The 16,818-nt window shown below is 43.2% G+C and overlaps 1 protein-coding gene across 1 annotated transcript in view; it reads left to right on the top strand.

Moving 5' to 3' along the window:
* LOC146358673 (aldehyde oxidase 4-like) overlaps positions 1-15,535 on the top strand; it is a 96,085-nt gene extending 80,550 nt beyond the window's left edge. Inside the window, 9 exon segments of the mRNA XM_084817127.1 lie at positions 705-800; positions 1,060-1,188; positions 2,343-2,417; positions 5,036-5,088; positions 6,858-6,972; positions 8,747-8,812; positions 12,065-12,253; positions 13,862-14,029; positions 14,396-15,535. Of these exon segments, the coding sequence (XP_084673253.1) occupies positions 705-800; positions 1,060-1,188; positions 2,343-2,417; positions 5,036-5,088; positions 6,858-6,972; positions 8,747-8,812; positions 12,065-12,253; positions 13,862-14,029; positions 14,396-14,449 (945 nt within the window). The 3' untranslated portion in view covers positions 14,450-15,535.
* Positions 15,536-16,818: the final 1,283 nt, after the last annotated feature.

Here is a 16,818-nt window from a genome sequence, read left to right on the forward strand (position 1 = left end):
TGCATCTTATTCACCAAAAACTTTTGTTTTATGTTTGTTGGACACAGCAATGTATCTTCAAAACGGGATTGTCTAATTTGGCTAATTGCTGGCTGCGCAATACAGCGAATGTGTCTTTTAAACATACGTTTTGGCAATGTCCAGTAGTTGCTCCTTTTTGGGAGGAGTTATTACAGAGATAAATTTTGTGCTGGAACAGTCTTTAATATTCACTGATGTACAGGCTCTTAAATTATTTACTTGCCTCACTGAAATTAACAAATGGTCAGCATAAATGGATTCTCCACACTCTTTTGTTAGCTAAAATACTACATTACAACATTGGAAGGATAAACACTCACCTCCTATAATGCAATGGATTAAGCACGTTGCAATGCTTTCAATATTTGAACAGGTGGCATATAGACACTACCTTCAAATGCATACTTATTTGGATATTTGGTCCACTTTTGTTGAAGCCAATGTATAATTGCTAGAATGTTGTATGCATTTCATACAAATCCATGTATGAATATTAAAAAATGGAAATAAAATAAGTTTTTGCGGTTGTCTGCAGGCACCACATTGCCTTTGAGGGCATCTTTGGAGGTGCCCATGGGTGACATGACGCCTGCAGGTCCTGTGTTGGGGACTCCTATGCTATATCACATTATAGCAGGATTTGATTTAATGGATGAAGACTGACACTTTCTGTTTTTCTTTAGGCTTTAGCTCTGGTCCATATTTATCTAGATGGGTCAGTGCTAGTATCTCATGGTGGATGTGAACTGGGACAAGGAATTTACACCAAAATGTTACAGGTATTGTAAGACAAAAAAATTCTAATACTTGCATACAAAACAAAGCTACATTGTTTTATTGGTGCAACTGTGTATCTGTTGTTCATTTGGATCTGCATTAAAAGATGCTGATAAGTGCCAGTTGTATTTTCTGAGCAAAATTTTCTATCAGGTTATATGTGCCTTCATTGTAATCACAAATATTATTTTCCCACTCCATTTGAAGATGTGCTGTAACTCATAATAGGAATGGTAATATCTTTGTTTTCTAAACAAAAAGGTTGCCAGCCATGAATTAAAGATACCCTTGTCTTACATACACCCTTACGAGACAACTTCAGTGACAATACCTAACGCAATGTTCACCGCAGGCTCAATTGGCACAGAATGCAACGGGAAAGCGGTCCAGGTTAGAATGCTTATTTTTGGCAATTGTTTTAAATCCCATTGAAATGTGATGGAACTTTTTCTCTTAGTGTGTTTCCCTTCTTCCTCTAGCTGGCTTGATGGCAAATCCCACAGCCAGGGCTGCCACCTAGGAACACAGGAAGCTGCCTTATGTTTGAATCATGATCTAGTGCAGGATTGTTGACTGGCAGCAATGGCTGTCCAGGGTTTCAGGCAGGAATCTTTCCTAGCCCTACCTGGAGATGCCGGGGATTGAAGCATGTGCTCTGCTGCTGAGGTATGCCCCCCCTTTTTCTAGCAAGGTTGCTGTGCTTTTCATGGCAGCATGATAGGCAGAAATACAATTGGTGGCACTGTCCCAGACTTCCACTCTCTGCTGCTATCAGGAGGGGCCATAGCTCAGTGGCCGAGCACATGGCCTGAATGCAAGAGGCCCCAGGTTCCATCCCTGACATCTCCACTTGGAAGGATCAGGTAGCAAGTGGTGGGGAAGATTCTTTACCCCTGATCCTGGAAAGCCACTGCCAGTCAAAGTAGAAAATACTGGACTAGATGGAGACGGAGTTGCTTCTTATGTTACTTCTCTGCGGCATCTTCATGTTTACAAAGCAGTTCAAGGACAGTCTTGTTTGGGCTGGAAATGCATTATGCAGCCTTAGCTGTTCTTTTCCTCATGATGAACATACGCCTGGCTTCCTGTATGGATGTGTCATACAGGCAGCTGCATTCTCCCGCACCTGAACACCCCCAGCCACACCCCTTTCCAGCTGCTCCGTGCTCCTCTTGCCAGTGCGGAGGATGGGGCTGTTCCGTGCTGCCCCCAAGGCAGCCCAGAAATGGGGGGAGGTCAGTTTTCTGGGAGCGCAGGCTCCGAGGTCAGTTCCTGGAAAACAGCATATCCTATGGCCATCTAGCCACTGTCTAGCGGCATAGGATTGCTCCCTCCAAGTGCTTTTGGCATCACTGCTGCTCCATGTCAGGAAAAGCTCCACCTGTTGAATTCCTGCATGTCCTGAATGAATGTTAAACACACAGGAGCCCTACTGGGATGGCAGTCTCACAGCACAATAATTAAAAGAGCATTTTAAAAGTAAAACTCGCTTTTATTGTTGTTTATTCATTTGTCCTGTTTTCCTTTGCCACCTGTTCCCACAGAATGCTTGCCAAATTCTCTGGAAGCGCCTAGAGCCAGTAATGAAAGAAAATCCCAAGGGCAAATGGGAGGACTGGGTAGGCACTATTTCTATTTTAAAACTGAATTATGATCTTATTTGCATCACATATTCAGGGAAACAATCCTTATTCCAATGGCTTCTAGTCTAAATAGACTAGCCTTTGTGGGTTTCCTGCCCATCAGTGTGACAGACTGTAGGACCAGTGTGGGTTGCCTCTGTGTGGGCCACATAATTGGTTTCTAGCTGTTTTTATAACTGGCTTCACAGGGGAAAGAAGACATCTGCCTCTTCCTAGGTGTGATGCTTATAGGTTTAGTACTATAGGCCTGGATGAAGAGCACAAAAAACCACTGTGCAACAATGTGGATGCCTACAGATGAGGCTTTAGCTTTCTTCACACCTGGTATTTTATCTCACTACAAACCAGTCCTTTTGATTCTGGATCCTTTCCAGGATTTAGACTGGCCCTGTATACAGGAATCATAGCACTTTCCTCCGCTCTACGTTTTCATGGCTGGGCAGAGCTGCATAGAAAAATCAGGACAGAAGGTAGCTGTTGGCCCCTTGTCCCCTCCTCTCTCCTGATCGTTGTTTCCTGAACATGATTGATGGCTCTGCTGGTCCCTCTGCAGCAGGAGGAAAGTCAGAAGCCCTTCTAATGACTGGGATAGTGGGCTATGGGAACTGGTCCCCTGCCCCTCTCTTTCCTCCAACTTTGTGGCGAGGGAGAGAGAGTCTTCCTGGTGGCTTACCCCAAGGTTGCTGGTGCTGCTAGTCCTTCTCTGCTAAATATGTCAGTGTGTGATGGAATTAAATGCAGTACATTGCTTGCACTACAGAGTTCGAAGGGTATACTGATTTCCAGATTCCCAACTACCGAAGAATCCATAAATGCACTTGTATTCAGTCAATGCACCAAGCCATCCCTAGCAGCCCCCCACACACACACACACAGGTGACCGCTTCATGGGAACACCTTCTTCATTAGACCCAGCTTGCTTCCCCACCCCCATCCCAGTGTTGTTGTTATTGCTCTGGCTTCCCAACAACCCTGTAAGGTGGGCTAGGAGAAGAGATAGTGGCTGGCTTTCTCCCCCCACCCCCAGTGCTGTTGTCACTCTTCCCCCTTATTCTGGCTTCCCAATGACCCTGTAAGGTGGGCTACAAGAAGAGCTAGTGGCTAGCTGACTTCCTAATCTTATGGATGTTTTCACAGGCATGAGTGAAAGTCCATTCAATGGCTGTATGAAAGAACCCAATCAGACTGGTGAGCAAAAGGGAGAAGAAGCAGTCAGTGAAGTCAATGAGAGGGGGAAGTTCCAAGTAAATGCATTGAAAGGGATGGGAGACCTTAAGACTGCTACTCTAAGTAGACTTACAATGCATGCCTATGCATGCCTACTCAGAAGCAAGCCACACAGATTTCAATGACACTTACTCCCAGGAAAGGAAAGCCTTACAGCCAATGAGTTTACTCAGAAGTAAGCATTGCTGTGTTCAGGGGGATCTCAGAGAAGCATTTGGGATGGTTAACCACTTTACAGTACAGGCACCTGTAGTGGAATGGGACAGAGGCAGAAAGGGTCACTGGAAGCATGGTCAGTGCCCTGCCCTCACCCTCCCACTGATTTGTTGTCATGCCAATGTTATTCAACACCCCTTAGCACATACCCACAAAAAGCAGGACAAAGCACTAAAAGGGAAATACACAGGGGGAAAATGGCGATTTCAATCACAAGCACAGAAAATGCTGGGTTTACCCTGTTCTCAACACGGGAGGAGGGAGGGGAAGTTGTGAGATAGCAGCAGGAGAGCAGCAGCATTGTTCAAAGCTGTTGCAAAAACCAGTGATTAAAGAAGAACAATCCTGCTAAAAAACACACACACCAAGGTGTGAAGGTGGCCTTTATTGCATGATTGCCCTGCCTCATTCACAGAATTGTATTGGGGGGGGGGGGCTGTTCAGTCCTCATCATCTTCCCCTCATGGCTGTCCTATGTTTTCCCACCGCTTCTTCTATCTTTTTTCTTACTGCACAAAATCCATTAAGGAGAAAAAGATGAAATAGCCGCACAATGCCTTCTCAGAACTTCTTCACATGGAGCTTTTATCCTGCGATTGAGATGGCTCTCTCTCAGAAGTTTGCAGGCTCTTTACATGATGCCGTGATCATCCAGGGTGTCTCCTGCACTAAATGCCCTTTGTTCCATTTTTAAATAGATCACAGATAATGAGCTATCAAATTACCCCGTTGTGTTCTGCTTGAGTTCCCTCCATGTAAAGAGGAAAAGCAGCAGGAAGAGGAGCGAGATCAAGGAAAGATAATGGAAGACTCGGATACGGGGAGAAGGAGGGGGAAGGGGGTGGGAGAAAAGGAAGTGGGTGAAAAAGGGAGTCGCTGTGATCCTGCATTTAAAATGGATCCTGTTTTAAATGCAGGATTTTAGGCTGGTGTAGAGATGCTCTCAGTGGTCGCACTAGGAGCCCCCATCAGACTGGAAGCCATCTGTCTTCCTAAGTCTCTAGAAAACAAGGTGAAACCCCTGGCTGTGTTGTGTAGAGATAGAAGGTTGTCTTTAATGCTCCCCATTTTTATTTTGTTTTATGTACAAATGTGTTGTTACATTTTTAACAATCTTCCAGAAATGCCATTTAACAATATGTCTCTTGCAGATTAAAAAAGCTTACGAGGAAAGCATCAGCCTCTCAGCTACTGGCTACTTCAAGTAAGGAATCAATTCTCATTTCCTAAATTGTTGCCTTTGGGGTATCATAGATGATGGATTGGGATTGTGCGATTTAAAGTAAATCCAAAGCCTGGGATTCTGTAAAATATAAATGTGCCAACCACATTTATATTTTGGGGCAAGGGGATACATTGTTTTCCTCAGATACCCATTATTTGCATTAACAGAGAAACGGATGTATTGATTGTGACATCATCTTGTAGAGATGATAATATAATTATATCACATCCAGCAATAAAAGCAGAGAAAGAGTTTGAGACGATGAATGGGGTAAGCAATATTTATTTACTTATTATTACATTTATATTCCACTTTGTTTCTTCTTGCAAGGAGCCCAAGGCAACTTACCTGGTCCTCCTTTTCTCCATTTTATCCTCACAGCAACTCTGTATAAAGTATAAAGTTAAGACAGGAACAGCCAAATGTAGATGGTTGGCTTCACTGTTTGGATGTGGAATTATCTGTAATGGGCAGTTAGAAACAAGGTGGTATAGGAAACATATGAAAGGGGACATACTGCTGAATGGGAGTTCTGCACACCCTGTGCTAGTGAAAAGGCAGGTTGTAAAGAATATGATTCAAAAAGCTGTTGGGGTGTCAGTGATTAATTACTGTCAGGAATCAAAATGAAAGGCAGTAAAACTAGCAGATTACAGGTTGCCAGTTCTAGCTGCTAGGAGTGTGAGGTATATCAAAGGATGACCTGTTTTGAACATTTCATTTGTGACTAATGGATTTGTAAGGGAAGCCCAAAAGATCCTTGACTGTCATATCATCCAGTATTTCTTATCATACAACCAAGACTTCACAAAATGTTGTTTCAATGTTACCGGGGCAGTGCAAACAACATGAGCCTTGTTGTTTTGTGTTGAAGATAAGGGAGAGTGTGCAATGAAAGATCCTATTTACAAAACTGAGTGTCTAGAATATACTTCTTTTTGCATTGGTGAAACTGGAAGACCTCTCCTGAAAAGATATAAGAATTAAGAAACACCTCTATATTCATCAGAATGAAACACATGACCACAAGGCTGTGGTCCCTTCATATGAGGAAGAAACATGCTGGCAGAGCAGCCTTAGTTAAGATCTCTGCGCTGGCAATTGAACAGAGCATCCAAAGGAGAAAGATTAAAGAAGCAGTGTTTGTTAATCAGTTGAAACCTGATATCAGTGAGAAGGATGAGATGAAACAAGCCATGATATTTATTAATGAGGCTTGAGTGGTTGTTCAACATAGGTGCCGATGATTAATCTGTATTCCCCTCTGAGAGTTATTTTTTATCTGTCCCTGATTGGTTCTGGCAGTTTATAAGTAGCATTACGGCATATTCTCATTTGTGACTGAAGCTGCCATTTTATGCCGAAACTTTTCACATTTTAAAACCTGTTTGTTTAAAAAAAAATTTTTACATTTATACATGGGATGCGCAACTGCTAGTTGTTTCTTGTGGTTTGAAGTATAAGGAGTCCCGTGTGTTTGGGCCAGATGTTCGGGCAGATCAGATGTTACTCCAGCAATTGTTAGGGGTCAGCTGAACCATTTAATAGAGTACAAAGCCACCTGTTGTGTCAGTGGGTCTGCCATCCACCAACCAGTTTCCTTTCTTGACTTCCCACCTATGCTGGAGAAGTACAGAGAATTCAAGTATTTTGGCCCTTTCACATGCTTTCTGTGTCTACTTGAGAATGCTGTGGTAAAGCTGAAATCTAATATCTAAAGAACTCTCTCTCTTTCCCTCTCCCATCAGAGGATATGTCACCAATATGGACTGGGAGAAAGGAGAAGGCCATCCATTTCCATACTATGTTTTTGGTGCTGCTTGTTCTGAGGTTGAGATTGACTGCCTGACAGGGGACCATAAGGTAAAAAGTGAGCATCTCCACCTCTTTGCCAATTCGTAGGCTATTAGGTGGTTCAATGGTTCTCTTTCCCTGTGTTTGTGTGTGAATAATTCTTTTGTTGAGGGAATTTTTTGCCACTAGACATTTTGAAAGACAAACTTATAAGGCTGAAGGCTATAAAACTAAAAAAGGAAAACATCAATAGCTTTATTAGCGTGGAGAAGTCAGGTTATATTTGTGCTTAAGATATCCATAGAACTTATACCGCACAGCCTAGGGAAGGGGTGGTGAGCCATTTTCACGCCCACAGCTAAACTGGCCACATGCTGGGAAGTTGGGGGCTGCAGGCCAGCAGTAGGCTGGGCCATTGCCCAAAATTGGGAGGGCTAATGTGGGTGGAGCTAGTGCTGGCAATGTGCCCCCTCATTTAAACAGTCACAGTGGAGCCATGTAGATCAGCTGAGGGTGGGGCACTTTTCCTGACCAGCACTGATGGCTACCTTTCTCAGTACTGGAACAGGAAAAGGGCTTATCTCTGATCTGCAGCAGATAAAAGATAAGACATTTTTCTTGGCCAGTGTTGAGAGAACCTCTTTCAGTGCTAGGCAGGGAGACATGGCGTATCTCCAATCTGCTGCTGATCAGAGATACTGTAGCCCTTTCCCCGTACTAGCCCTGAGACAACTGATTCTCAGTGCTGGGGCAGGGAAAAGGTCTTACCTCTGATCTGGAACCAAGCACTGTCATCATAGCCTTGTTTAAGGGGGGAGCCTTAAACATTAGGTAGAACACATATATGTACTGCAGGCAATCTCCAGGGACACTGCTCCCACTATGCCTGGCTCTGAGGAAGGAGCCCCTCAGGGCCAGGGATTTGGGCCTAGCCAGCTCTCTGAAGAGCTGCGCTGGCTGCTTTCTCTGGCTGACGTGCTCAAGCAGTTGAGAAAGAGGAAGCATTATTGAGACTTAAAAAAAAAATGAATTGCCCCTGAGGAAGGAAACCTATTTCCAAAATATTTCAGGGTCATTAAAGCTTTTTCTGGCACTTGATGCTTTCTCTTCCGTTGTTTGGTATTATAAGTGCCTTTCCCTCTCGTTGGTTCTTCAGAGAACCTGCCCTCCTCAGAGCGAGCCAGAGGGTGGGTGGAGGTAAGGGGTGGGGAGCAGCAGTGAGTGGGGAGACACTGTGGACACAATGACACAATTGACACAATGTGCCTGCAGAGGGACACAATTGACACAATGACTGTGGACACTGTGGACACAAGTGGTAGTGGCAGCAATGGGGGCAGCAGCAGGAGAGCATTTGCCAGTGCTGGTTGGGAATCATTTGGCCTCCCACCCTGAGACTGTTTCCCACCTCTACACTAATGTATGGCTTCTCCTTGTATGATGCAACTTGGAATAGGATTCTTCCTACGTTCTAGCCCTGGACTGTCTTGAACATAATAGACCCTGGAGCTTCCAATGCAAGGAAGAGGTTGAATATCAACATCTTAATGTCACACTTCTAATTTTACCTCTCCCTACCCACCCACCCCATCAAAAAAAAATCTGGCTTTTTCCTGTCAGCCCAGGAAATCAGCTGTTATTCCCATATTTAGGGATTTCAGAAGGAGAGTCTCCCTCCAGCTTGGGGCTTCTAAAATATTCTCATGTGTACTAGGATTAACGTTGAGACTTGGTGCTGATCGTATCTGCTTCTTTATTATATTATGGGTTTGGGTAGCCACAATCTTAATTTTTTTTCTTAACTGGTTATAAACTGCTGATGACAGCTTTATTTGTGCAATAGAACATCCGAACGGACATTGTCATGGATGCCTGTTTCAGCATCAATCCAGGTATCGACATAGGACAGGTACGTACCAGGAGGTTTAAAACCTTACATTATTCTAGCTGCAAGCAAATACTTCAGGGCTCTCCAGAAAAAAACTGAAGACATGAAGCCCCATTTGCATTGTCTTCTTAGAGTGCTCACTCCCTTAAGCCTTGCTCCAGTGCCAAAGGTGCAATTTTCTACTCCCATCTGATGCAGGGTTGGGGAGCTCTCAGGAGTCGTATTCCACTGGTGAGTGGGGCCAAAGGCAAAAGGCCTATGCCCAAGATACCAAGAATGCCAGCATATTTTAGTTTAAACCTCTTGCTGCCAGTAACGAAGCCTTAGGAGAGGCATCTCAGCCTTAGGAGAGGCATCTCAGCCTTTTAGAATGGGGAAAAAACTTGTGTGAGCGGTGGTGGTGGTGATGTGGGGAAACCTCCATTAGGGCGCAATCCGATGGATGTTTAGACAGAAAAAGTCCTACAACTCCCAGCATACGCTGGGAGATGTAGGCCGTTTTTTCTGTCTGACATGCTTGGGATTATGCCCTTAGCAAATGAGTCGCATACATTATATTTATTACAAACGGAAACAATTTACACTGGATTTATGGCTGATTTATATCCCTGTTTATTGGACTGTTGAAGTGGTCCTGCATATTTCAAGGGGCTTGCTCTTTTCCACCACAGATTTTAATGTGGCCTCTTTAGCATATATTATATCCATATTGCAAAATGAAAGCCTGATAGCTTCATTGAAAATGGGCAGTTTCCAGGCCTCATGGTTTCAGAAAGAAAAACAAAAATATTTAGAGCATCATCTCTTTAAAAGACCTTCAAGGCTCTGTTCTTTCCATGTTGCTAGAATAGTACTCCTGTGCTATGGCGTCCACAACCAGTATTCAACTTGGTGTGGTCATCCCACATGATCTCATATTGCTGGATCCCCTCTGCATTTGTTCTTTCCTAGTCCTGCTTTGGCACATGTGCATTTGCTTCTGATGAAGAGTGAGGTGGGGTGGGCAAGGGGCATTGAATCTCTTTCAGCCTGAGGGCCGAAACTGATTTTGGAGAAGCTGGGGGGGGGGTATTCCAGTGTTTGGTGGGGCCAATGGCAGAATGGGTTGGGGCCAAAGTACTGGCATATTTTAGCTTAAATTGTTTACTGACAGCAACTAAAGCTTAGGAGACGCATTTCACCCCTTAAGAATGAGGGGGAAAACACAAACAAAAGCCGGGAAGCCACCCAACAATCAGTCCATGGAAAGGGGATGGGGCCAGGAGAGAGGGCCTGGCCATCTGGTGAATCCCAGGAGAGTTAGATTGGGAGCCCAGGTGGGCCAGATTTAGCCCAGGTGGGCCAGATTTGGCCCACGGGCCTGAGATTCTGCACCCCTGGCCTGAGGTTACAGCAGAATTAGCACAAGGGGCAGATTCTTAGCTGCCTAGTCAACTTGGGAACAGATGTGATGCTTGGGTGGGGCAATAGCAGCAGCTAAGATTGGGTCCTGCCGATGTGGGCTCACTGAGAACTATGGGCAAAAAGACTACATGCTGGGAATCCCAACAGGAGCAGTCCAGCCCATGCAGTTGAGTTTATGGGAATGGATGTTTGAGAAACAGGCTCTGTTTTGGCCATGCCAGACTGTTAGTGAAGGTATAACCTTCCCCAACCACGGCCCCTCCAGATGTTATGGACTACAACTCCCATCACTGCTAATGGTTGAACATGCTGGCTGGGGCAGATGGGAGTTGTGAGCTAAAACATCTGGAGGGCACCAGCTTGGGGAAGCCTTGCCTACCCACATACTCCTGCAAATCTTTTTTTCAGCAAGAATAGTATAATTTACCTGGCCTGCATATAAGGGAAGGGGAGACAGATTTGTTGCAGGGAGCCAAAAAATCTTTATACTCCTTAAAAAAAAAAAATCTGTACGCTCCAGTGAAAGAGAGATGAAGTATATAGTCTATAAGAAATTAAAAAGAAAAAGTTTAGAATGGGCACTATTGCAGAGGGCAGAAAAGGCAAAGCTTGCTGGTTTTCACTACTTCTTTAATTTTAAGCATGGCTAGATGATTGCTCCTGTGATGGAGTTGAACTGCCAAAGAATGTTTAAAAAAATAAATTTAAAAAGGAACAGATATGGGGAAGTAAATAATTTTCACAAATTAGTCTAGGTGTGTAGAACCAATCATATTTCTGGTCTGTACACAACAAATGGAAAGCAAATATATATTTACTGCATGAAAAACTAACGTTGTGGAAAGATTCTTAGGTTTGACAAGTCTTGGGATTTTGTGGACTGGCTAGGAAGGGACTTCCAAATTAGGATACAAAGTGGGGTGGACTTCTCATATCAATATTTTGAGTATGATGCTATAGCATCTGCCCTGCCTTAGGGGGCTTCCAGATAAGACTTTTATAGTGTAAACGCGCTGCCACATTCACAGAATTTTATGGAAGGTCTAGACATCGTTATCTTCATTTGGAATCTTCTCATGTTTTCCCACTGCTGTTTCTGTCTTTTTTCTTTCCAAAGAAAAATCCATTAAGGAAGGAAAGATGGAGTAACTACACAATGTCTTTTGATTGCAAGTGCTCAGAATTGTCCATTTGGAAGTGCTCCAGATGTCAGTCAATTCTGACAGGACAAAAGGAGAGCCTTCTGACAGCGGCCCAGTTCACACAATCACTGTGGCTTATACAAGCTATGGTGGCATGTTTAAGCTGTGGAACACACTAGCATATGCTGGGTATCATTTGTTTAATTACCTGCCCAGGCACAGCTTGTCGTGTTGCCCAAACCTGGGGGGCATGGCTCATTGGAAGTGGAAACAAGTCTCAAAAAACCCATGGGCTGTTATTTGAGGATTGTTTCCCCCTCCAACAAGTCATGCCGCCCAGGTTCAGATGACATGACAAGCTGTGCCCAGGTGGGTAATTAGACAAATGGCACCTGGCACATATTGGCACATACTGTGGCTTAGACAACACACAGTTAGACAACCACAGTGGCTTGTTTAAGCCTCATTGATCATGTGAACCAGGTCAATGTTGGACCAAATAAAGGACTTTATTTAATTACAATGCCAGGTTTCACCACTATGCAGCAGAAGGAAAAGGACTAGCTTAACAGCACAGTACTATGCCTGTCTACCCTGTGATTTAGTTCAATAAAACATACTCCCAGGTAAATATGGATAGGATTGCAGCCTCTGTTGTGATGATAAAAACTTGATTTCCTAGCAGAAACACAGGAAAAACAGAAACTATGTATTTTTATTCCCTCAGATTGAAGGTGGCTTTATTCAGGGACTTGGACTTTATACAATGGAGGAAGTAAAATTCTCCCCAGAGGGACAGCAGTACACACTGGGTCCAGACACATATAAAATTCCTGCCATCTGTGATGTCCCAGAACAATTCAGAATCTACTTGCTGCCAAACTCAAGAAACCCAATAGCTATCTACTCCTCCAAGGTAAACAGATGAAATGGGTGGATAACATATTAAAGAGTGGTCTGTACTGATTACTTACTGTTACACTGAATCTGCACAAGGAAAAGTTAAAGCATTCATGCTAAAGTAAAGGCTTCAAGAGTAGAGACAGTTCTTGTTAAAGTCAGAAATTCTACTGGAACCGGGAGTATCTCAAGAAGCAAAGGAACTGTTTTAAACAAGCTCTTTATTTGTTTTAAAATGTTGAAGACAGAGGCTCACCTGGAATCTGATCACGTGTTGAACTAATTTGTGTCATGACCCAGAGCCCTCAGAGACTGAAGCCTCTAGTGACAGTGACTCTGGGGAGGCACTTAAACCAGTCCTTGGTCCTTCTGAAGTGAGGCCCACTGCCTCAGATCTCAAATCCTACCCCTGCAATGCCCAGGAGGTGCCACTGTCCCCTGACTCCAAGGAGTGGACCTCAGACTCCTCTAGTGAACAGGGAAACCCTGAGCAGCAGTCTCCAACTGGCAGTCCTCCAAACTTTGCTCCCCAGGAGAAGCCAATACCTATAGGAAAAGGTTGCTGGCATGTTATCAGCCAGATGCAGCAGCTCAGGGGGTGGAGTTTCCAGAAAGAGTCTCCTGGCCTGACTATAAAAGCCTGCCAGTTGCTCCCAGAACATGTTAGTTCTCTAGCTCCAGGATTGTTGACCAAGGTCCTGAAACTAACCTTAGTTCCAAACATGGTTCAGCCACCTTTCCTACATCATGCCTCCTCGCTTGAGCTGTCACCCAGGAAGATTACAGATTCCCTCCTAGAGCACAATTTGTGATACAAGAGCATACATGCCCATTTAGCAGAAGGTGACTAAAGATCGTCCTGTGAGTGGTGGTCGTGGGAATGGTTAGTGTAAATTCTGCCTTCGGGCAATACTACACATTGTACATAATGTGGCAGCTGCTGCCCAAAACAGTGGCATGTGGTTATTTCCTCCTTTCCTCTCTGTAACATCTAATACCTGTGAAATGTTTATTTTTAAGATTGCTTTAATAATGTTTAGTTTTAGTGCAACTACTGGCAAAAAACAGCACAACATTTTTTAATTGAGGCATTTATATCCTGCCTTTCTATGATAAAATCAAACTCAAAGTAGCTTACAAAAGAAAAATAGTTCACATATTATGCTGGTGAGAAATATATTATTGCATACAGTAAAATTACCCCCAATAAAATAACTCCTTCCCTTTGCCTAGTATGATGCAAATACCAGTAATGGTGTATAGGACTCATCTGCACACACAGAAAATTAACAATGCAATCCTATATATGTCTACTCAGAAGTAACCTCCATTGAGTTTAATGGGAATTACTCCTAGGTACATGTGGATAGGACTGCACGCTTAGAAATTAAGAGAGACAATATCCCATGCTGCTGGCTGTGCTGTAGTACTATAGCTTGTATTGTGGTGTCTCAACAGAAAGTACCTGCTGTTGGTATACATGCTAAAGTAGGGGGTGGGAGAAGAATGCTGTTGCTCCTGAATTGGGGAAAAATGCAAATAATATTCATTCATTCATTCATTCATTCAGGAGTTTTAAGAAATACCTGAACAATTACTCATTTTTGTCTTAATCTTCCTACAGGGAATGGGAGAAGCTGGGGTGTTTCTGGCATCCTCTGTGTTTTTTGCCATAAGGGATGCGGTGGCTGCTGCCCGGAAGGAAAGAGGATTAAATGGCATTTTCACGCTGGACAGTCCTCTGAACATAGAGAAGATTCGTATGGCCTGTGCCGATCACTTTACAGAGATGGTAAAGACTTGTAGGGGAGGACCATCTCTCCCCTTCCTTCTGTCCTTTCATCCTGTCTGTATCAGCAAGGCAAGAACAACAGTAGGCAAAGAACTGAGGTGCCCAGCATCACTCAGCAAGTCAGTGGCAGAGGAGAGACCATAGGGTTGGATCCAGATTTGGCATTCTATGAATGGAAGATCTCCTTCCATTCATAGAAAGCACTGGGATTTGGTGTCATCAGCAAACTTGGCCAGACAATGTATGGGAATGAACTGGGATGAGCTAATGTTTTCTAACGTTCCATATCAGTTGATTTTCTTTTCTTTCATAATATTCAATCACCCTTTAAAATAATCTCTTTCTCTCTTATTTTTGTTTTTTTAGATACCAAAGGACAAACCTGGGACGTACAAGCCATGGGCTATTCACGTAGACTAATGTTCTGTTTTTTCTTCATAAGTTACAAGGTGTTGATTGCTTTATAGTGTAATATAAATGTCTACTCAAAAGTAAGTCCCAGTGCTTCCAATGGGGTTTACTCCAGGGTAAGTGTGTATATGATTGCAGCATTAGTAAGCTCTTGATCTACGATTCTAAGCCTAATCAAAGGAACAATCACAAACAGAACACTGTTGGGCAAAGGTATTCATTTTAGCAATACTAGAAGTGTTTTTATATATGCTGGGTTAAATCCTACTGTGTTATATGGTTAACAGTTACCTATGAACTTCATATATACCAGATAATGAAGTTCCAAACTGAGATTCGGCATATATATTTGTCTATGTCTCTATAGTTATATAAAATGCTATAAACTGATGATTGCATACAAGACACTTATCTGCACCTCAGCTATTAACTGAGCTGCTACATTTATTGGGGAATGTTCTAACTGCAACAGCGACGGGGAATGTGTGGACTTCCAGATGTTGTTGGACTACAGTTCCCATCATCCCTCATCATTGCATATGCTGGCTAGGGCTGATAGGAGTCACAAACCCAACAACATTTGGAAGGCCACATGCTTTCCAGCCCTCCTATATACATACTTACAGTAAGTCCCATTGAACTTAAAAGGACTTTCTTCTGATGAAACATGCATAAGACTGTGCTTCTTGGCTCCCAGTATTATTTGGGGTCTCATCAAACTCTGCTAGAATGGCACAAGCACAATGGGTCTGCTGCTGCATACAGGTGAGGGTTGGCTTTGGGTTTTGAGGGTGTGAAAACTGAAAGCAGCTATCAAGAGAAATGACCAAGTTCAGGCAGGGCAACTTCCAACAGAACATTATAAGCTGTTATTTAACAACACTGATTATTTTCAGCATGAATGTGTGATGATTGCAGGTGATTTAGAACATGGGCACTCTTGGCAAAGCAAAATGAGTTCGTTTGAAATATCTGTATATTCTATGTAACTTGTTCTGTTGTCTGTCTGCCTACATACATATACTGTGTGGTATTGCAATGGAGTTCTGCATCTCTGTGACACTATTTCACCAATAAAGATTGAATTGATTGACAGTTCTTAAAACTTTTTATTAGAACATCTGCCTCCATCTGAAATGTGGATAACATAATATCGGATGGTTTTAACTACCGATCCCCAACCTACAATATAGGGATATCAGCAGGATTGTCATAAACCTGCCATCTTTCAGCCACAACACTACCTCCACACTCAGTCTCTACTGTGGGGATAATGACATGGTCTCCATTGAAAGGGACAACTGCATTGAAGGGTTGTCATAAGATACTCTCTCTCAGATCAGCCTCTGCCTGCCTACAATATGGAAATAATAACACTGAACTACTACATATAGACCTGGTTTGGACTTCACAACAACCCAGGATTTTTTTTTTTTTAATGAATGAGCACATGAGCATGCTGGTTCCCACTGTCCATTCCCTCCTGCTGGGGTTAAATACCTGTGGGTTCCATCTCTGGGATGTCTCTCCCTCAGCAACCAGGATTCCTGGTTCTCAAGTCACACTAAAGAACCTAGAGATGGAGCTCTCACTCAACACACAATAACCCACTGTTTAAAAAAAGGTTGGGTTGTTGTGACATCTGACCTGGGTCATATACTACAAGGTGATTATAAGCTGAGCCACTCTGCCATCTGCAGTGAAGGAATATCTATGATGCTGAAGCTGGTTACTAGCTCCTTATTTGGGCAAAAGTTCAAAATAGAGCTCAATCAATAAACCGAATAAGGGCCTAACGTTTAAATTCCCTGTATCCCCAACATAACCATTATGGACTATCCCATATTATCTATCTCCATGACTTGGGGTGGGTGGGGGGCTGTCTCTTTCAAGATAAACAACAATGTTCTCAAATCAAAACCAGGATATTTGCACAACATGCATTAATGTATGACAAACCCCAGCAAAGTTGCGGGGGTGGGGGGTGGGGGTCAATCTCTACCTGCAAAATAAGGATAATTGTAGTCTACTCTGCAAGGTTGTCATAACCCACTGTCCTCCAGCCTAAATATTGATAGGTTTGGGCTTATAACCTGTCCACGTTTTTTGACTAGTGAAATGATGGTAATTTTAAAGCATTACCTTTATTACTAGAATATTAGTGTAAGGTACTAGACTGATTAACGATTACCTTCATTGTTTTCATAATGTCATTTCCAGACCCAAGTTAGATATCTGTTACTGTAAAACATGAAATGTTTAACTTTTTGAAAAGTTGTAATGAATTATTTCTTTTGTTACATTTTCTTTCACCCTCTCCCCACTCCCACCACAAGTTCAAGGCAATGTACATGGCCTGCCCTCCCCCATTTTATCCT

The sequence above is a fragment of the Heloderma suspectum genome, chromosome 1, assembly GCF_057233095.1.
Source record: "Heloderma suspectum isolate Gila_16-S chromosome 1, 16-S_ref, whole genome shotgun sequence".
In the NCBI taxonomy this organism is placed as follows: domain Eukaryota; kingdom Metazoa; phylum Chordata; class Lepidosauria; order Squamata; family Helodermatidae; genus Heloderma; species Heloderma suspectum.